General features: G+C 33.4%; 1 protein-coding gene across 1 annotated transcript; it reads left to right on the top strand.

Annotated features, from left to right (window-relative positions):
* The first annotated feature begins 14,778 nt into the window (after positions 1–14,778).
* Positions 14,779–15,659, top strand: LOC108088799. The gene has a single exon (XM_017186769.2). The coding sequence runs from the start codon at positions 14,874–14,876 to the stop codon at positions 15,492–15,494; it is 621 nt and encodes a 206-aa protein (XP_017042258.1). The 5' UTR covers positions 14,779–14,873; the 3' UTR covers positions 15,495–15,659.
* Positions 15,660–22,048: the final 6,389 nt, after the last annotated feature.

Raw genomic sequence — 22,048 nt, 5'->3', positions numbered from 1 at the left:
TTTTTGGACCATTTCCATTTATTATTAATAAAGGAAAAGAACCGCGGAGTCGAAAAGAAGCAGTCAAGTCGTGAAGTCGCAAAAAGTTGCCACTTGCAGAATATTCTAATTAATCAAGTCCCGAGTATACAAAAATCAGTCGAAAAGTTGTTATATGTCTAACTTTATAATCAATATCTTATTCAATAGAACTATATTACATATATATGTATTATAATTTTCACAAAGCCAATAAAAAAAATTTTAATTTTTTTGAAAGATCGGGAAACCTATGCTTGAATTTGTTGCCTTGTGATCAACAATGTATGCACTCAAATTTTCTAATGATATTGGTATGACTGAAAACAAACAGTGAAAAAATCAAAACAAGTGCTATGGATCAATTTGCTTTTAATAACTTTAAAAAATGTTTGTTTTTGGAAGAAGAAATTGCAGTTAACAATGTTTATATCTAAAAATCATTTTTTTCAACTTTTATATGTAATAAATTGGTTCTCAGTCAGAAATACACAAAGTAAAACATAAATAAATAATGAAAAAATGTTTCAAAAATGTGCTGAACAAATTTCAGATTCAAATTTGAAAAATTACAAGAGCTTAAGGACCTTACGGAATCGATTGGAAGCGTTGGGATAAACCAATCGTCACACAATTTTTTTTTAAATGTTCCTTATAGTTTCTTTTAACAAATGAACTAGGATTATCCAAAAATTTTGAAAACTGCTTATTTAAGAAAATAATTAGTGGAAAAAAACGCGAAAAATCGTAATTTTTTTAAAGCAAATAACTTTTGTAATTTTAATTTTTTTTTCCTGATCCCAGTTTATTTTGTGCACAATACTGTACACTTTAAGAATCTTTTCGGTTTTTGTGTTTCCGATTACCCGTTTTCGCTGAATCACTTTCGCTAGCGGGACACCTGAAAGACGCCCCCTCCCGCCGCTTTTTTGATTTTTTTAATTTCCAAATTTTTTTCTCAAAGTAATCTATCTTCAGCTGTTTTCTCAAAAAAATTTTTTTTAAAAAGTGTCGTTTTTGGGTTTGCAAGGTGAGAACCTGCCTTAATGTAATAGATTCTAAAATTTATGTTTGGGACCAAAGAATAAAAAAAATTGAGAATTGCCTTAATAGGAATAATTATAAAAACAATAAAATTGAAAACTTAAAAAAAAAATAAATATGATTGTACATTTGACAAGATTTATACATAATTAGAATTTAAACTACCTTACTGTAAAAAATCAGGATTGTACCATTTAATTGTAAATAAAATAATGTAATTTTAATTTTAAATAAACACATTTTTATTTAAAATAATAAACAACACATTTTTATTGAAGATTGAAAAAATTTGATTTCTACCAGATTGTGTTTTGTCTTAGCTAGCTTCCTTTTAAATCTAAGGTGAAGTATAATATAAATATTACAATCCAGAATATGGTAATATTAATAGAACAAACAATTAAATTATTTTCATAGAAATCATTCTATTTATCTTCTTCTTCTAAATTTAATGGTATGGTTTGAATAAAATCATCTATACCACCCCCTACGTGTATGAGTAGGGGAGGGTGGCCCGATACCGACCCCCTAAATGGCAAAGGTGATAAAGGTGAGAAAAATCAATTTTTCAGTTCAGTTCAAAAATTTACTATGTAGAGGGATCAGTTTACTATACATCTAATTGATTAGTAAGTGGGTAGGTGCTTTGAAGCGTTAGATATTCAGGCAAATATAAAACTCCACTTTTTGGTCGTACTCAAAAGTAGTGGTCCGAAACCGACCCCCTATTTCTTAACAGAAGCAATTTAATAACATAAAATAGAATTTAATGATTTTGACGTTTATTAAGAAATATATTGAAGGTTATTTCCAGAAAATAAAAATTAATGTATGAAATAAAGGGCACTGTAGTCAATTGATGAAGTCTGAGTTGTCCTCTTTCTCATAGTAAGTTTTCGCGTTGTTTTTGCGTTGTTTTTTGAAAGCCGCTCGTTGATGACTGTCTCTTCGCTTTCTTCTGATGTTTTTGCTGTTTCTGTTACTTTTCTTTATTGAATCTTGTTTACTTTTTCAAAAATACGCTATGACATATTAAGCTGCCAATAAATGGGGGTCGGTTTCGGACCATCACTTCGCGGTCGGTTTCGGACCACCACAACCTTTTCTAATTAACTGCTCGCCATTATCTAATGACGCAAAGAGCGATGTAATTCTAATAGCGTAAATGACAGCTAGGACTATCAACTATCAGAAAACCTTACCCTCCAATTTTTATGCGGAGAAAAAAAATTTTAAAAATATTTAAGCTCAAGTTCAGAAAAGAAAAAAAAATGAATGTCACAGGCGTTGAAACAAAACAAACGGAAAAATTGCAGTGAAACAAAAGAAGTCAAATTGGCTATCTACCTTCTGTCAAAAAAGTACCGGGACTGGGTTAATAACACTCACATTTTCTATTTATTCATCCAAATTTATTTTGTCGCCTTCAAAGTAGTCCCCATTAGAGGCAATACACATATGCCAGCGATTCTTCCAGTCTTCGAAACATTTTTTATAAGCGTTTTCCGGGATAGCCTTCAACTCCCGTGCCGAATTTTGTTTAATGTCTTCAATGGTGCTAAAACGGGTTCCACGAAGCGGCAACTTGAGTCGAGGAAAAAAAAGAAGTCGCACGGAGCTAAATCTGGCGAATACGGAGCTTGTTCGATGGTATTTATCGAGTTTTTGACCTTGTATTCGTTGACAATGGTAGCTCGAAATTCAGCTCTTTTGGAACAAGCCGTGCAGCGACTCGTTTCATACCCAAACGGTCAGTCAAAATGGTACGAATTGACTCGTGAGAGATGTTCAGGACTTGTGCTATCTCTCGTAAGCTGACATGATGATTTTCAAAAATAAATTCCTTCACTGTATCGATGTTAGTGTCGGTGAGAGAGGTGGATGGTCGTCCCGAACGAGGCATGTCTTCGACAATCTCACGACCCTCTTGGAATGCTTTGTACCACTCAAAAGCACGTGTTCTCGATAAAACTGCATCACCATAAGCCTTCTGCAACATTTTTAACGCGTCAGTACAAGAAATTTTGTTCGCAACACAAAATTTAAGACAAATTCTTTGTTCAATATAGTTGTTCATTATAAAATTCGGCAAGCAATCAGAACATAGACTGACGTAACCAGCGACTGTAAACAAACTACTTCACAGATCGCGATCAAACTTTACTTAGTAATGCAGAACAGTGTTACCAACATAACAAAAAAAAAATTTCCGAAATCGGTTTAGCACAGGCGTTTTAATTAATCCAGTCCCGGTACTTTTTTGACAGAAGGTATCTCCAAAATGTCTGTGTTATAACAGCTTTTCACTGAAGTTACCGACAATTCGGCTAGCATCGCCATCTCTGAGAAACATGGGGGGTCGGTATGGTACGACCGGTCGGTATGGGACCACTCTCCCCTACATTATCATTGTTACTTAGAGTAAAGGGGTTTACTTCATCTATTTCTAAATTTAATGGTATAGTCTGGATATAATTGTCTATACAACAACCCTCTACCACAATTATTTCATTCTCACTAGACGATCTAGATTCTAGAAGAACATGGATCTTCCTTTTTTTTCTGTTGGCATATTTAAATAAAATTGGGGATGTGGTTTTGGAGTTCAAACTAGATTTATGTACACTGAAAAATTTCTTTTCAATCAAAACCCGTCAAAGTGGTTTTTTTGAATAAGAATGGGAAAATTATAAAAAAAAATCTTCATGCGAAAAATTGTATATATACTTTATGGGGTCTGAGATGTCTCCTTCACTGCGTTGCAAACTTCTCACTAAAATTATAATACCCTTTGCTCTGCAAGGGAATTAAGGGGCACAACTAGTGTGACATTTCAAAAAAATCTTTTTTTTTCTTTCAAATTTCGGTAGATTACACCTTTAAAAATAACATATTAAAATTTCAAATCGATATCTGAAATAGTTTTTGAGTTATAGCAATTTTAAGGGCAGCCGCTCGTATAACAGTGAATACGATCACTTTATCTTTAAACGCGTTTTTTTCGAATCAGCATTTTCCGAATTTGCTGCAGTGATAACTTAAAAACTAATGATCCGATCACTATCAAATTTTTTTACATTTTCTATATATAGTTCACCCTACAATCCCTATCGATTTTTTGATCCGATCAAAAATAAAATTTTGGCAGGCCAAAAACGACGAAAATTTTGGGTCAAATTCGATTTTTTTTAAACACCGCCATTTTGTCAATTTTTGATATTTTTTATTTATCGTAGGTCATTGTATAGACAATATTATCTAGTTTAACGAGAATTTTTTGTTTTTTGATTTCATCGACGGAGAAGGCCGGAATCACTGCAGCAGTTAAGGCCCTTTTTTTAGCGCCGTTGGAGATCGGCTCTAACTTAAAAAATATTTAATTTTTTTCTTTAAAAATTTCACTGTATATTCTTCAAACATGTATAAATATATTCTGAAAATTTTAAAATAATTGATCAAGTAGTTTTTTTAATAAAAATTCCCAAAAATCACCTTTTTTTTGGCCGTCACACTAGTTGTGCCCCTTAATTCCAACTTTCCTAAGAACTAATTTCGAAATTCCTCGGGAATTCCTTGGAAAGTTAGAAATTTCTCAGCACGACTGCCTGTTTCATTACCATTTCCCGAGATTCCTGGGGAAATCCTGGGACTTTCTCTAGGATACAGTTTTTGTTCAAATCTACTTTTTAAAATGGTTACTAAACAAAAACATATGTTTTTGCCGAAGCACTATATGTACATAAGTACATGCCAACAACAATAACCCCTTGCAATTATGAACATTTAAACGCAACACCTTTAGATACATACATATGTACGTTTTTTATCACTAATTTTTTTTTATTACAAATACATACATATGTACCTAATTTTACGCGTGTACTTAATTTGTTTTTGAAATAATGTAGTATAAATAATAATATCTCACCAATAATTTCAGGGTTGGTGCCAATTTAACAATCATTATTAAATAAACCTTTTAACAATTTCCAAGAAGCGATTGGACCCATTCAACAACACGTACATATGTATGTACATATATGTACATATGTATCTTCGGGTTTGCATAATGTTCCAATACTTTTTAGGTTTCGATAATACATATTCACTTATTCCTTTAAGACTTCCCTACTGTGAATTCAAACGAATAACAAATTCATACGAATAATTCGTAATACTTAGCGCTTCGCACTTGCTCAATTTAATTCGAGTTCATTTATTTAAGCATATGTGTGCATGTACATCCATATGTACATATTGAGAATGAAACAATGCAGATGCTAAATTATACATACCTATAAATACACATACATACATACATACATAAATTGCAGCGCTGAGAGAGTCGAATGCGAAGCCGGAGAGCCGATTGTGGTTGCCAGACAAATGACGCTCTTGGCAAAAAACAAAAAAAAAAGTTATATCTAAGGAAATAAGTATTAAGAAAAAGGGATTAGCGGAAGTATATAAAAGTAGTCTGTCATGGTTGTAATTAAAGCTTATTTATTTTAAGAATGAAGAAAAGTAACTACAATTACATACATATGTACATATTAGGCAGTTTCGTTGGCAAAAAGTGTAAGCGAAAGAAATATTGTTTCGCTTAAGTGTGTCAGTGCAAGTCTGTGTGAGTGAAACGACATCAGTTTTTTGATTAACCCTCAGACGGTGTTGTGAGTTTAAATGTGACGGTTATAATAAAAGAAAATTAATATTTTTTAAAATCAAATGTTTAATAATTGCTTGTAGTAAGACTTTGTTTTTGGTTTTGTTTATAATTTTTTGTTAAGGATTTATTTCAATAACAAGAGAGGAAGCTAGCTTTTGCGAGCCGAAGCTTAGAAACCCTTGCAAGTAGACTAGACTAGGCTACTTATAAGTTAAAACGTTTTAGGATTCTCAATCTATTGTAAACAAATATTATCGTAAAAAAACGCCCAAATGTATAGCAAATAGATAAATGATTAACCACATTGAAAATATGACGATTTTTATTCATATGCAGAGGGCATACAAATTGCAGTCAGAAGCTGTAAAGCGTTGAACGATATCGATGATATCGAATTGCGTTAGGAGAAATCGAAAAATCTTTATAAAATTAATAATTCAAAAATTATAACATCGTTGTTTTTATCAAATATTTAAATTAACTAAGTTAAGAAATAATTTCTTAATAATACCATATAGCTGCCCTAGGAAAATTCGAAAAAATTTATAAAAGATGAATAAAGCAAAATGGACATATAGTTTTTTACCGACTTTTCAATTTCGAATTTCATTTTAAAAAAACCGGACGACTGAGTTATAGCTGTCATAGAAATAACCGATAAAAATCGATGAGAATTAGAGAATTAATTGAATTCATATCTTTGATGTTGTTTACCATTTATGCATTTTGCTCGACATTGCGATGGGTTTAAAAGATTAGGCTTTCCTTTCTTGTTATAAAAGCATAATTTTTTAAATATGTTGCCTTTTAACAATTTTCATAAATTATTGTATAGATTTCTACGATGGTAGAAAACAAAAAACAGAAGGTACAGAACATGAAAATAGCCATGTAACAAATACGGTCAAAACATTACTCAATTGTGGACAATTATTTGACAATTAGTTTTTTTTAAGCAGGTTGTTTATTTATTGTTTAAGTTTTGTCATACACATTATATATTTTTTTAGTCTGTACTTAAATTGAAGTGGAGTCAGGTGGACATACTGTTCACCCTTGGCGCTCATGGAGCCAAAAAAATTCTTAACAATGTCTTGGTTAAGACGACTGGTCAGTATGTGAATCCTTTCGTACTTTTCTAACAAATAGCCATGCAAACCATCAAGAGATGCGTTGTTGACTAAAATTCCTTTTTGGAAGGGCAGCCTATGGACTCTTCCAACTATCTCCGTGCGCATAATTTCGGACATTTTCGTCAAAATGCCTCGTTGGGTTTCGATTTGTTTACCATAGGGCTGTTTTGAATCGATAGAGTTTTTCGTTGACAGTTTTGAGTTGAAGACATCATACCAATCATTCAGAAGTTTAAAAAGGTCAGCGGTTTCGCATGCATTTTCTACATTATACCCCAACGCATAGCATCGTCTAATGGAGCTTGCGGTTGAATAGGAGAACAGTTGCGTTGCCATTTTGACCTTTTGCTTTGCAAGCGAGCCAGCATTAATATGATTTTGTGTGATTTTTAACAATATTGACACATTTGATTTAGCACAGTGACTTATTGCCTGCTGGACTGTTGTCGTAGTCAATCTGATTCCGTTGACGACCAATCCGGAGTCTACATAGTGGTTTCGGACTAATTTGATCAAATGCGAGGTATCCGAAAAAACAAATATTTTAAGTTGTTCGTCTCCTGGATGGCTAAACCAGCTCTTGGCTTAAAAAAACAAAAAATGAATATATATATTTTTGTAAAAATGCTTATAAAAATGACTTACTTTCTGATATACCAAGCTCTCTCCACAGCATTTGATTTCCAATGTCAAATCCAGAGACAATAGCTACTACGGGAAAACCAATTTTGTGTAGTTTATTTATTATTGTATTTAAAGTTTCCACGTCCATTCCAGTATTGAAATCGAAGAACACCGGTCTCTTCCATGTATTTTTCAAGCTACGCACTATTGCTAGTTGAACATAGTTATTTGGCTCATATGCAATATCAGCTGAGCCATCACCCTCTATAGCATCAGAAACCTTTATTTCATCGAAAGTTAAAACGCATAGCTTGTCCGATTCTGGCATCTCTTCGTTTTTCATAAGTTCAATCACGACATCAAGAGTGCCTGCATTAATTTCGACATCTGTTAACCATCTATATAACGTTGCTCGACTTGGCAAAGGAAATCCTTTTTCATATAAATGGTGGTATGCACGAGGTCCTGCAGTATGAAGGCAAATAGCAGAAGACATGTCTGTCGCATTAAATACGGATCTTTTTCCTCCACTCTTCAATATTTTTATTTGAGTCTCGGTGAAAATGTTGCCTAGAGAGTTTTCCAGTTCCTGATATTCCTCAAGCTGCTGGCGTAAGGAATGCTTTTCCTTCTCAATTAAATTTATTCTTTTCTTCAGGTTCTCGTTTTCCATAAGAATAGCATGATCTATTATTTTGTCCCTATATTATAAATTTATAAAGGATTGTAAATAATTGTACTTTCTTACTTTAATACGGTATACTTACTCTGTTTGCGTACTCGAATATGCAAAGCCTAATTTTACGATTTCTGGTTCGGGCTCTGGTTCTCTTTGTGGAACAGCATCATCGTTTAGTCGTCTTCTTTTAAAAACCTGGCCTTTCTTTGGTGCCGACTTCCACTGTGAAGCATCAAAATGCGTATCGCAAATTTTTGAGTTCTCACCAAGGTTGCATCCTAAAATACGCTCCCACAATGCCCTTCTTAATGAGCATTTCGGTGCATTCATAAATTTTACACCTTGCACGTGCTTGCGGCAAAAACTGCAATAGGTCATTTCTCTTTTGCACACAAGGGTTAATGTTCAACAAAAAATCGTCCGTACACAACCTTTCAAATCAACAAGAGAGAGCGCACTGAACAATAATGGACTGAACCCGAACAATTTTGCACCCGACGAGACTACCTTATACTTATTCTACCATGCCTTCACTTAAAACGCTGAGAGCGGTTGACTCTCGGCGCTCTCTCATTGTTGTCGTTCGGCTGTGTGTGTGTTGCTGGCCGGCACTCATATACATAAATTTTACGGTATACCCTACGATAATAAACCTAACGAACAAAATGTTATCATTACAAAAATCCGAAAATTGAAATTAAAAATGACTTAATTAATTGGTGGATTTAGAGTTGATGCGACCATCGGAATGTTTTATTTAAAAAGTATGAAAAGCACGCACGCAGTTCATTCGAACAGCATCGACCAAGGGTCTTACTGTCAATCAGCTGGCACTGTAAGTGAAGGAAAAAACGATCGTCAATACCCTAGAACCGAGTTTTTCAAAACGTGCTTAGTGTAGAGCAAAACACCACTTACACGAAAAGAGAGCAATGGCAAGATAATGATCATTTTAAGAAAGTTTTTGTCGAATTTTAAAAGAAGACGCGTCCGTCGATGCAACAAGATCAGCTTTTTTTTTCGTTGTACTTACTATGTATGTATGTATGTAAATATGTATGTATGCATGTTTTGCGTTTCTGAGAAGTGCAGGTGGCGAATAACGATAAAAAGGGATAGCGAAAATTGTTTGTGACACACAAAATAATGGTCTAAGAACGGCCTAGGAAATATACTTACAAGTGTTCATATATGTTTGTACATACAGTGGCTCGCAGCTTATTTCAACCAGCACCTCAAAAAAACTTTAAAGCCATATATCTAGCAAACCATGAGAGCTAATATAAAAATTTAAATGGGGATTTGTAGTGTGAGCCTTTAACTTAACATTTCTGTTAACACTTTTTTTTAGCATTTTTTAAATATTTAATAAAAATTTTTAAACAGAAATACTGCTTAAAATACTGCAGCAGCTTATTTCAACCAGCTAGGAAAATATATTTTTTAACTGACTTAAATGAAAAAACAAGAAAAATTATCACTTGTTTTGGCCACCATTGTTGTCAATGAACATTTTAAGCCGTTTTGACATCGATTCCACCAGCTTTTTTCTCCCCAATAGGACTATTTTTCCTCACTCTGTCACCATAGCGTTTTTTAGAGCAGATTTGTTAGAAAACTGGCTTTTTTTGATATTTTGGTAGGGAATTGCCCAGAAATTGTTCATTACGTTTATGTCTAGTGCCTAGGCGGGGGTTCCATCACATGTAGGCAATTCCAAATCAGCCAAGACTGAACAATATCCGATTTGTGGTTTGGGTCATTGTCTTGGTAGAATCGAAAATCCTCCCGATTTCCAAGTTCTACCGCATTTTGAACAAAATTGGCTTTCAAAATTTCAAGATAGTGAACCTTGTCCATCGTAGACTTTATAAAGTGCACTCTTCCGACGCCAGCTGCCGACATACAGGCCCATACCATGACACTATCGCAGCCATGCTTAGCTGCAGTATTTAGATTCTTCGCCTAAAATTTGCCAACGACACACTTGTGCAAGAATTTAGCTTTTTGGAACACCCTAATTTTGAAGACGAGTCCAAACTTATTATTTCCGGGTCTGATGAAGCCCGACATGTTTAGCGTAAGTCAAATACAGAGCTCCAAAGCAAGAATCTAAATACTACAGTTAAGCATGGCTGCGGTAGTGTCATGGTATGGGCCTGTATGTCGGCAGCTGGCGTCGGAAGAGTGCACTTTATAAAGTCTACGATGGACAAGGTTCACTATCTTGAAATTTTGAAAGCCAATTTTCTCAAAAATGCAGTAGAAATTGGAAATCGGGAGGGTTTTCGATTCTACCAAGACAATGACCCAAACCACAAATCGGATATTGTACAGTCTTGGCTGATTTGGAATTGCCTACATGTGATGGAACCCCCCGCCTAGGCACCAGACATAAACGTAATGCAAAATTTCTGGGCAATTCCGTACCAAAATATCAGAAAAAGCCAGTTTTCTAACAAATCTGCTCTAAAAAACGCTATGGTGACAGAGTGAGGAAAAATAGTCCTATTGGGGAGAAAAAGCTGGTGGAATCGATGTCAAAACGGCTTAAAATGTTCATTGACAACAATGGTGGCCAAAACAAGTGATAATTTTTCTTGTTTTTTCATTTAAGTCAGTTAAAAAATATATTTTCCTAGCTGGTTGAAATAAGCTGCTGCAGTATTTTAAGCAGTATTTCTGTTTAAAAATTTTTATTAAATATTTAAAAAATGCTAAAAAAAAAGTGTTAACAGAAATGTTAAGTTAAAGGCTCACACTACAAATCCCCATTTAAATTTTTATATTAGCTCTCCTGGTTTGCTAGATATATGGTTTTAAAGTTTTTTTGAGGTGCTGGTTGAAATAAGCTGCGAGCCACTGTACATATGTATGTATGCATTTTCCTAGTTACTTCCGAAAATAGAACGACGAACGGCGAAGCGTCTCAATTGCAGGTGGATATTTTTTCGGACTAGCAATTAATTCGTCTCATGAATTTTCGATTTCATGAAATTTTTCACCAAAACCCACTCCAATTTTCATTTCTGATAAGTTTCACAAGTTTCGTGAGTTTTTGAGCTCACTTCAAGGTGTTTATCTCGGTTTTTTAGTTTTGGTAATTACCCACCGGGCGATACCGAGTTGAGCAGAAAGCCGATTACGGTAAAAAAAAATTCCGAGTTGAGCAGAAACGATTTTTGGACATAAAAAATGAACGTCCGAGTTGAGCAGAAAACCGATTACGGTAAAAAAAAATAAAAACATCCGAGTTGCGCCTTTTCCACATAAAAAACCAATGTCAGAGATGCGACAAAATCATTATTAATTAAATAATTTAATTTTTCAAAAAAATGGTTCTTTTTTCAGTTTTCAGTTTAGTTTTTTTTTTGAAAAATTACTTATTAATCATATAGCATATGTATCAATGCAAAAGTGCGCGCGCACTTTTCTGATATGCATACATATGCTATATGATTATTAAGTAATTTTTCTCAAAAAAAAGGTTATTTTTTCAGTTTTTAATTTAGTTTTTTTTAGAAAAATTACTTAATAATCATATGTGATATATGATTATTAAGTAATAATTATTTGCAAATAAATGAATAATAAATATGTAATAATTATATGAATAAGTAATGATTTTGACGCATCTCTGACATTGATTTTGCCCAACTCGGATGTTTTTTTTTTACCGTTATCGGTTTTATGCTCAACTCGGACGTTCATTTTTTATGTCCAAAAATCGTTTCTGCTCAACTCGGATGTTCATTTTTTATGTCCAAAAATCGTTTCTGCTCAACTCGGACAATTTTTTTCAATTTTCTGCTCAACTCGGCTAGCCCCTACCCACCTTTAGAAGGTTCAGGTGGGTAGTACTACCATTAAACCCACGTCTTTAGCCGGTCCTGCATTAGTAAATTGTCTTCAATGTCGTGTTTAGATAAATATGAAACGACTTTGTATATATGTACATATGTATAATTTTTAAATTTAAATTTAGAACTACTAAAAAAGGAAAGGGCCAGTTAACAGCATATATGTACAATTAATTCGGTCGTAGACATACATATGTACATATGCATGTATGTATGTTTTGAGCCATAAGAAATTGGTTCTACCTGGTACCTACGAGTACGGCATATTGTTTTGTTCTATAAGTAACGATTATTTACAAATGTACTCTCAAATGTACTGTATACTTACGCCACTGCCTGATGATGTACAGTGGCTCTCAGCTTATTTCTACCAGCACATAAAAAAAAATTAAAGCCATATACATATGTACATACATACATCTAGCAATCCTTAAGAGCTAATATACAAATTAAAATGACAAATTGTAGTGTCAGCCTTTAATATACAATTTTTGTTTCAATTTATTTTTTAACAGTTCTTAAATATTTAATAACTATTTTTAAACTAAAGTACTGTTTAAAATATTGTATGTAATTCTGAGGTTAAGTCTCTCTGACGCCTTGATCCAGATTTTTTCAAGAATTGGGTTTTCAAAAGGATTTTTAAGTAACAAATGGCTAGGCATGAGCTTCTAAAGCAGCGGCAAGGCACATATGTACATACATATGTACATATATGTACATATACATATACACTGCCGCACAACTGAATAGGTTCATGATATCAGAGATAGTAATTTGTCTATAATTCCTAAACCAGTGTTCCGATTTCCATAATTTTTTTTTCTTTAATTCTTGAATCATATTATAATAAAATGCTGAAGAAGGTTTTTCAAAAACATATTATTTATTCCTTGTTTATTTTTTCTTGATTTTTTCATGATTTTTTTTCGGTCATCTGAATAGGTTCAACCTAAAACAATTAAAATTATTTAAGTAACTAAGGATATTTTTCATATTTTTTGAACTTAGCTGATACTTATGAACATTTTTAAAGTACATTTTAATAATTTTAGTAAAAAGTGAACCCTCCGTTGTCCGATATAACTTCAAATACACGATCGGGAAGCGACCTTTACAAATTGTGCAGTATTTGCAGTGAAATGCTTGTCCAGGCTGTCTCGAAAAAATTATTAAAAAAATAAAGACAATTAAAAAGAGTTTACATTTGAATAAACTAAAAAATGTATTTTTTTTCTACTATTCCAAACTGTAATACATATAATTCTGAAAAAATAATTGAAATACGAATAATGTATAAAAGAGGGAAAAACTCCACCTTCCACATTTAAAGTTTTTGGTAGCGTTTTGCAATTTTCTAAATACCAGCTTAGTTCCTGCAATTGTTTTTATTGGTGAGAATGATGCCGAAGCAGGTAAAACGCAGCCTAAGCAGATGAGGACTCAACAATTTGAAAAGAGAAACATTGTTATTGATCGAATTTGGTTAGCCCAATAGACCTATGGCTAAATTATTTACGTGATTGTGAAGTCTGTCTGTATATTTCTTACTATATTTGTTTATCTCTTCTTTTATAGTTGGAATATTTAGATCTCTGTGAATATTAGTTAAATAAAATGGAGCGTTAACAATTTGTCGCAATGTTTTTGATTGGGAGCGCAGAAGTATTTCAATATTTGAATTGTTAGCTGTTCCCAGAGCTGGCTAGCGTAGGTCCAAACTGGCTCCAAAATGGCTTTGTAGAGGAGAATTTTGTTTTCCAAAGTGGCTGCTGATTTTCTACTTAGTAACCAGGACATTTTCAGGGTTTTTATTTTGAGTTGTTGTCGAGGTGCATACCAAGATACTTCACACAGGTATCTTGTGGAATTACTGAGCCGTAAAGTGTGACATTTGGGCAGTTTCCTGTTCTTAGCGCAAAAGTTATTTGGACTCCCTGAAGTTAATTTTAATTTTCCAGCGAAGAAACCAGGCTTCAAGCAGACTGAGCTCGCATTGCAAGAGTTGAGATGCTTCTACTTAAAAAATTAGTTACAATTTCAATTTCTGATTCATTGACATTTTTTATCGGGGTAACGGGTAGCTTTTAGTCAGTACAAGCAACAATTAAGCTTTTTATTGTTTTTGTTTATTTTTTAGCTTGAATTTAAGAGAACGTTTTCTGATTATCGTTAAAAAACTTTACCCTTTACTTTTTTTTCTATAGTCATCTGTAAACCGCCCGCAGCCGGTGACTCGAGGATGAGCGACAGTCAGATGCCAAGGAACAATGTATAGCAGCAACGTGTTGATAGGAAACTGGTACCATAAGCGCTTTTAAGGCCCAACACAAAATGGAAGCACATTATGCGCAGCTCTGACCACCGAAAAGGAATTCGAACAGCACATGACCTGCAGCTAAGCAGCTCACACAAGTTGTACGACGAACACCCAGGTGGAGCACCATTTCCCTAAGATGTGCCTAGAGGAGCCCGCTAAGATAGAGGAGAAGCCACGGACTTGACAGCTATGGGAACTGCAGACTAGTTTACATTAAGCTGCGAGCTACCAGAAAATAAATGCTTGAGAGGTTTATTTTTCTCAACTGCAAAATTTTAGATCATTTAAAAGACAAAAGTCAGATAAACGGAAGATAAGATAAATAGGTCCAACAAATCTGTTTGGTCGACCGAGTTATTAAATGTTGTACATATGCTAAAGATATTTCAAATATGTCTAGTTTATGAGCAGGATCTAGGGGTATAGACTTGTTTGTCAAGCCCTGTTGTACACATTTACCACAAATAAATTCCTTTTTTTTTTTTCTTATTCTAAGTCAATAGTACTTTTCAACCAACCTGCGGGGATGGGCGGCACAAGCCATAAGTCGCCGGCAGACGGGATGGCGTCGCCCACATACAGCACGGCGGTGTTAATTGGCAACTGGGCTGAGCGTCGCTACGCTGTCCAGGAGCAGAGCAACGCCATCCTGCCGGGACTCCGGGTGAGTGGCTGCGAGAACCATCGGTCGCTCTGCCAAGACACGTACACGGCAGCTCCATTTGCACGGGCCGAGGCGGTCCCCATTTTCGTGGAGCAACGCAAGTTGTCTTACCAGAACTTTATTCGAAACATGCGATCTTGCCTAAACCTTGTGGACAATGAGTTACTGAAGCGAAACTTCACCACCACCAACACGCTGGAGTTCCAGGAACTTCCGCGACTGCGTCTCTTGCACTCGTGTAGGGAGAGTAGTTCGAGTGGTCCTCCAAAGCAACCGGCGGAGGTGGACCGACTGCAGGCCTTCGGAAACCTTACCAAGACGTACAACTATTCTGCTCGGTTCAAGTGCGAGAAGTTGCTTGACGAACTCAGCAACATGCAAACCACCTACTCCGCCAGCTTCAACCGCCCGTGGAAGAGTGAGCCCATCTTCGAGTACGGTCCAGACTACGACGGAGTTGTCAAGTTCGATTTGACCTGCTAGCAATCGAGGCGAAAAAATACTCCTTAGGTGGGATAAAACGACTGTGACTATGGATCGGCGAAGTGCTTCTCTGTCGCTGGTTCTTTGCCACATCCTAAACCAAAAATTTAAACGTGCTACAAAAGAAACTAAACTCTTATATTACAAGATTCAATTTATTTTAAATCATTTTCTTGTATAATAATATGGGCTTGTATTTAAGTAGTTCTATATTTTGGATTCCAGAAATTCATGTTTTTCATTTTTTTTTACTTTCCTTTTCTGCTTCGGGAGCTATTTTTCAGTTGGTTTCTGTTTACTTTTGAAAATTAGTAGGTCGATAGATGTTTACAGTACATTTGCGTTTACCTTTTGCCTTGTTACAGAATATATATTTAAATATTAATTATTTATTACAAAAAGTAAAATTTTACGACATTAAACTAGACGACGCAAGATATTGCATAAGTTTACTTGCTTAAATATTTTATTTTTGACTCGGTAATATTTGCTTGCCTTAAAATCTTATTTATTCTTTTTTGAATTCGATTAATTTTGGACTGCCATGATAGGTTTCTTTTTGTATTTCGTGAATTTTTTTTTATTTTTTGGCTGACGATTACGTTAAAAATGATGCTTAAAATCTAAACCAATGGAAATTGTATGGGGTTGAGTGTGGTGGAAAGTGTTTGGTGGTTGCATGTTTCATAGGGGTTTTTTTTTGGGTGTATGTAATTTTAGGATTACTTTTAGTTTGGCTGGTGTAATGAATTTTCTGGATATATATTTGCATATATAGTGCTTTTGATTTGCTTATAACAATTATAATTTTGAAATTTGGTTTCTTTTTAAGGTTTATTTATTTTTTGTTGATGGTGAATTTTGTTTTGTTTTTCTTCCCAAACTTTCACTTTTCGTTCATATTCAAAGTCCCTTACCTCTTTTTGTGTCATTTTGTGTTTTTTTTTTTTTTTTGAATTTCCCTTACATTAAATACCTAAAGTATTTTTTTTTTAATATTTCTTAATTTTTATGTTAAAAATGATGCTTATACATTTGGCTTAAATTTAAATTTTGGTTTTGGTTGCTCCGAAAAATGTAATCAAACGTGAATTTCCATTAAATAGTTGCCATGACTCGAGTATACCTTGTTTTGTGTAATCAATTTTGGAATGACCGAGATTAGTTGTTTTATCCGTGATTTTTGTTTTTTTTTTTTTTGAATTGGCCGAGAAGGTATACATAATTATTTTCAATGTTTTTTTCTTGTATTAGTTCGTTCATTGCCATTGGTAAAGTCACCATTTCTTTATCAGATTTTGTTATCTAAAGTTTTTTGTTTTCGCCGAACTCCGTTTTTTTTTGTCACCAAAGAGAATCCTCGTAACGTTTGTTATGTACTTTTGAAGAGTTTTCTTTCTAGATTGTTATGTAAATACGTTTTTTGAATAATTATGAGGTTTATTTATAACGTCCTTTTTTTTGAATCAGCCGAAATAAAACTGGAAAATATTATTGTAACTGCCAGTGTTTGTTATTGTATTTTTCAGAATTTGTTGATGGTTAGTCTGGTAATCGTAGTTGTTAGTGTAAAACTAAATTTGACTGTTAGCCATTAACTTAGGATTGGTTTAGATTAAAAATTAACACTTAAGATACAACATAAGTGAACAAACTTAAGCATCATAAGTTTTTATTAATGTTGGTAATCCAGTTTTATTGTTTAGGTGCAATCTGTTATTGATTTTGTTGTACCAATTAATTCAATTTTTACCAGGAAAGTGAGATTGTTGTTTTCTTGTTTGTCTCTTGTAATATAAAAAAGTTTTGCATTGGTTTTTTATATATGTATAACTTTGCTTTTTACATTTAATCCATTCAAAATAATACAAATTCAAATATAAAAATGCTTAACAACTTTTAGCTATTGTTACATCTGCTCTATGTTTCGCTTTGCCTCTTTAAAAAATATATGTATATAGGTAGTTTGCTTGTTCTTGATTCTGTATGCTGTATACTTTAAATCGCCTCTGTCGGTATTGCGGTATTCATTTTTTGATTCGGTTAATCGGCGTTACACCTCGCTATGTTCTTCTCAACATTGCTTATCATCTGCTGCTGCTCCATTGCTGCTGTCTATTAGTTGCTCAATTGGGGTTTGTTGTTCTTGTCTGTTGTATAAAAGTCGGTCAATAAGAAAATGTGTTATTATTGTACTATGGTTGCTGCTGCTGCGGTATCCGTTGCATTTGTTGTATATGTTGTAAAATAAAAGACATGTTTGGTTTATTGTTAATTACTTGTATCAGGCTATTGGCTATTGGCTGGCCCAGGGCAGGTACGTGTCCTGATCCTGGCAGTATAGTATCACTATTGCTTTGTTTGATTCTATTTTGGTTTTGATTCGGTTTGATGGTTTTGATTAAAACGTCTGCTTAACAAACAAAATATCTGTTAATCCTCAATTATGCTCTCACTTTCTGATAAAAACAAATTTCGTTCTTCTGGGTAGGTTTCAAAACATAATCTAATCGGATATAATAGCAGTGGTCATACTTTTGCATGGATATGTTGCGTTCAGTGACTCAATGACTCGTACTGAAAATTCTTGAAACTTGATCGTACCTTTTTGTATTACATCCCACTTGAACAGCTTTTGCTCACATGATTCCTGCTCTCTCATTTCTTGGTGCATTAGCTATTCGTTAGCAAAATTAGTGAAATAATTGATTTACTTACTTTGGTACTATTGCGTTTGCAGTTGCAGTTTGTGATTGCTTATGTACAGTTATAGTTGAGTTACAATTAATAATAAGTGCATTCCTGCTCTCTGTCGGAGCGAACCGACTCTGATATTTTCATAAATAAAATTTGTTTCTATTGACTCTGCTCAGTTATTATTTCTATGGTAGTTATTAAATGGTAGTCCCTGTCAATTGTTCATAATAATTACAAACGTATATATAAAAAAAATATAACATAACAAATTGTGTTCGGTTTGTTCTCTTATCTGATTTAATCTGATCCTTCGGGTTATTGAACTTATCGTTTATCATTGCATTTAATGACCCCATCCTTTTAATGCCTGCTCAACACTTTGGCAAGCGCAAGTTTAAAAATTATTTTTTATTTGCATACATCACTTAACACTTAATGGAATATACTTTAATGTCTGTTAAGTAAATGTTACTATATGATCTCCATATTAGTTTGTTTTTCGGCGTTTTCGTCGATCCTCGTCGACTTTTACTATTTTTTTGGTGTTTTTTCAGTTGTAAGCTGTCTGATCGATTTTTAGTACTGTTGCTATTGTTTTATGGCATTCTGATTTCAATTCTATTTAAGAGCTGTATTTATATCTGGTTTTCCTGTTCTTTGTAAAAATTCTGTAAAATATTTTCGGTACTATTTCACTTTGTTTATGGTTTGTTCCTGTTGCAAAAACAACATTCCGTATCTAATATAAATAAATCATTTTTATTTTTCTTTTGTAATAAATTACTTGTTCTATGGGCACATTGTGTCTATTGCAAAAACGAACCTACATGTAGGCATAGATTAAGGCTGGACCCTTAAAAGTGTACTTTAAAATTGCGTCAATTATAAATTAGCTTCATTTCTATGAAAACCGTACGGAACTTAACTTTGATACAGGAAAATAGCACAGTAGTATGCTTTCAAAACATCAGCTAGTACTTATACAGTATTGATCCGTAAAGGTTCTTAAATAAAGGAAGAAATAAAGGCAACCTCCTTAAAAAAAATGAAAAGAATCGAAGGGTAAAAGGATCCAGTTCATTATCTGTGCCTATGCTGGTCTAAATTTCTGCAATAATTTGAATATAGAGTTCAATATCGCCAGCTTAATTAACAACTAACGAGGCTATTGTTGTTTACGGTTTTTTCAAATGTTTCCTTTTCTTGTTTATTTTTAAGCAAAAAAAGGGATTGGTTGGATTTTTGCAATGTCGGATCAGTTTGTTACTGGCATTTAATACAATTAAAAGTCTGTAATTCCTCCTATTTACTCAGCTGGCTGCTGTCCCAAACTTTTTAAGGTTAAGTCAAATATAAGTAGATATATCATATATATAGAGAGTATGCCTTAAATAGGTTAAAAAATATAATACACCATATATATTAAAGTTTAGGGTTTTCCATATGCTATACGCTATTTTTCTTTGATCTTGTAATCATTTATTTTACTTCTTCTCTTGCTTTGGAATTTGATTTTTTTAGTATTTTGCGTGACATTAATCCTTTTCGTTCCTTGGTAATCGCTTCCCCTCGGACATTTGGAAATTTAACTAAAAATCTGTTTACTCACAATTTTTTAATTAAGTCAAACAGCTTTTAATGGGCTTTTGAATCTTTGATCATTGTCATTTGTATTAAGAAATTTCAGTATTATTATTATTCTTCTTTTTTCCAATTAATGCTTACCGTTGCTATTTCAATGTGTATTTACCTATTTTTTATGTTTTCTTGCTGATTCTCTTGAATTATATTTTGTTTGTTGGTTGCATTGATTCTTGGTGGTTGACTTAAAACTATTATCACTATTGCAGAAAGCGGCTGTACTCAATTATAATGCATTCGCTTCTGGAAATTGTGAGATGGAGGGTTGGGATCTTCACAGATTGCCCCACCCTACATCCCTTACTTTACTTTTTCCATCTTGCTTTGGTTGTATGTTTGATGTAGGCATTTTCTATGAATTTTGCATTGTCACAGGGATATGACTATATTTTGAGTCTGAAATTTAAGCCAAAAAAGTGGTAATTTGTTTACATTTTGTCCAATATTATTCTGATATTATTTTTCTTTTATCTGAAGTATTATAGGTTGTTGTACTTGTATTATAGTTTTCTTTGTTAGTTTTTAAGAAGAAAGGATTTTATTTCATTAACTTTTTTCAATTTCCAGGGTGTAATGGTTTTTTTGTTATCGAAACGCTGATTTCATATTAATTTACTTCTCTCATTTGGATTTTTTCGTCGATTTTGATGTGCCAAGTTTGTTGTATTTCTATGCCTCTGTTTGTGTTTGTGTTTTTGGATTTGCTTTATGGTTACATTACTTATGTTTACTTTATATGGTTTTCGATACTGCAATTAAAATTTCAGCTATAAAAATTACTTGTATTTGTACTCTTGGTTATTTAAATTGGGCTATTGTTTTTGTAAGGTATGCTTGTAACTCTGTTTGTGTTTTTCTATTTCTTTTTTTAGCAGTATTTTCCTCTGCAGTATGTATCTTCAGCTATTTATCTTCTTCGACTGTTTGTCAGAATTGTTTATTGGTACGCTTTGGTTCCGGTCTAGTCTGTTCGGCTGGTCATTTTGTAGCCCCTTTATCATTCTAGGCTTACTGTCACCTCGGGAACTACCCCATGATCAGTTAAGTGTTACATATTCAAACACATATGAGTGCGGTGTATATACTATATTTGTCACGGCCGGTGTTGTCATTGGTCTTCACTAACTCCTTAGGCTCTTTGGAAGAATTCCAAGAGCAAGATTCCACTGAAGCAGCTGATTTACCGCCCTGTGCAGCTTTCTTTCAACTCATCTTTGCTATGAAATGTTTTTAGCAACTATGAAATCAATGAAAAAATGTATAATTAAAATAAAAATTTTAACTTAAATAAAATCATATTAAAGTGTAAGTAAAATAGACTAAATCAGTTCACAGAACATCATGGGAGAACGCAAGTCTCCCGAGTTGGTCTGCAAAATAATTTTGGAGCTTTTGAAAATTTTGTTCTTAGTCTCTGTCTTTATGCTAGATTTTGTTGCGCCTAAATTTATGTTTTTGTTTTTGATTAAGTGCATGCTTTAAATTTTGTGTTAATGCCTAAAATGTACAAAAGTTTTACGTTTAGGTTGTTTTGTTTTTATTTTGCATTTATCACAGCGACATTCAGTCTAAATTTTGCTTTTACTGGAATTATTGCATAATTTGCCATAATTTCGATTTCATCAACTATTTTATTTGTTTTTGTTTTTTTTTTTAACTAAAACTAAACATAATTTTGATTAAAGCCAAAAGGTTCGTATCTATGTTCGTCGTTTGTTCGTATCGATAAAATTTGTTCGATTTTTTAAAGCCGAAAGGGTTAATAAAATTTTGTCTAAAAGGCCTAAAGAATTGCTATAGCTTAATGTAAAACGTTGTATTTTTTATAGCAAATCATGCTGATCGTTCTGATCAAATCGCTTTGGTCTAATTCCAATAAAAGCCACCATAATGGGTACCATATAAATTTTTGGATGTTGTTTGCCTTTGTGCCAGAGCATGCAATATTTTTACACTTAACTTTTTTCCGCTATCAATTTTGATTTAGAGTGGATCTTTAATGTGCCTAAAAAGTGGTTTTAAAATTTTGACTAAATCGTTATCGTTACCGTAAGGTGTTTATAATTATTTTACAATGCCGAAACAATTTGTTCAAACTATTTATAAAACTTTTGTTGGTTGATTTACATACAATTACGCCGAAACATGTTATGTACAATTTTGAATGAGCCATTGTTGCCGAAACTTTTGCCAGCGACACTTTTATCACAAAAACC

This window comes from Drosophila ficusphila, unplaced genomic scaffold (genome assembly GCF_018152265.1).
Source record: "Drosophila ficusphila isolate 14025-0441.05 unplaced genomic scaffold, ASM1815226v1 contig_106, whole genome shotgun sequence".
Classification (NCBI taxonomy): Eukaryota; Metazoa; Arthropoda; class Insecta; order Diptera; family Drosophilidae; genus Drosophila; species Drosophila ficusphila.
This window is presented reverse-complemented; position numbering and strand designations above follow the sequence as displayed.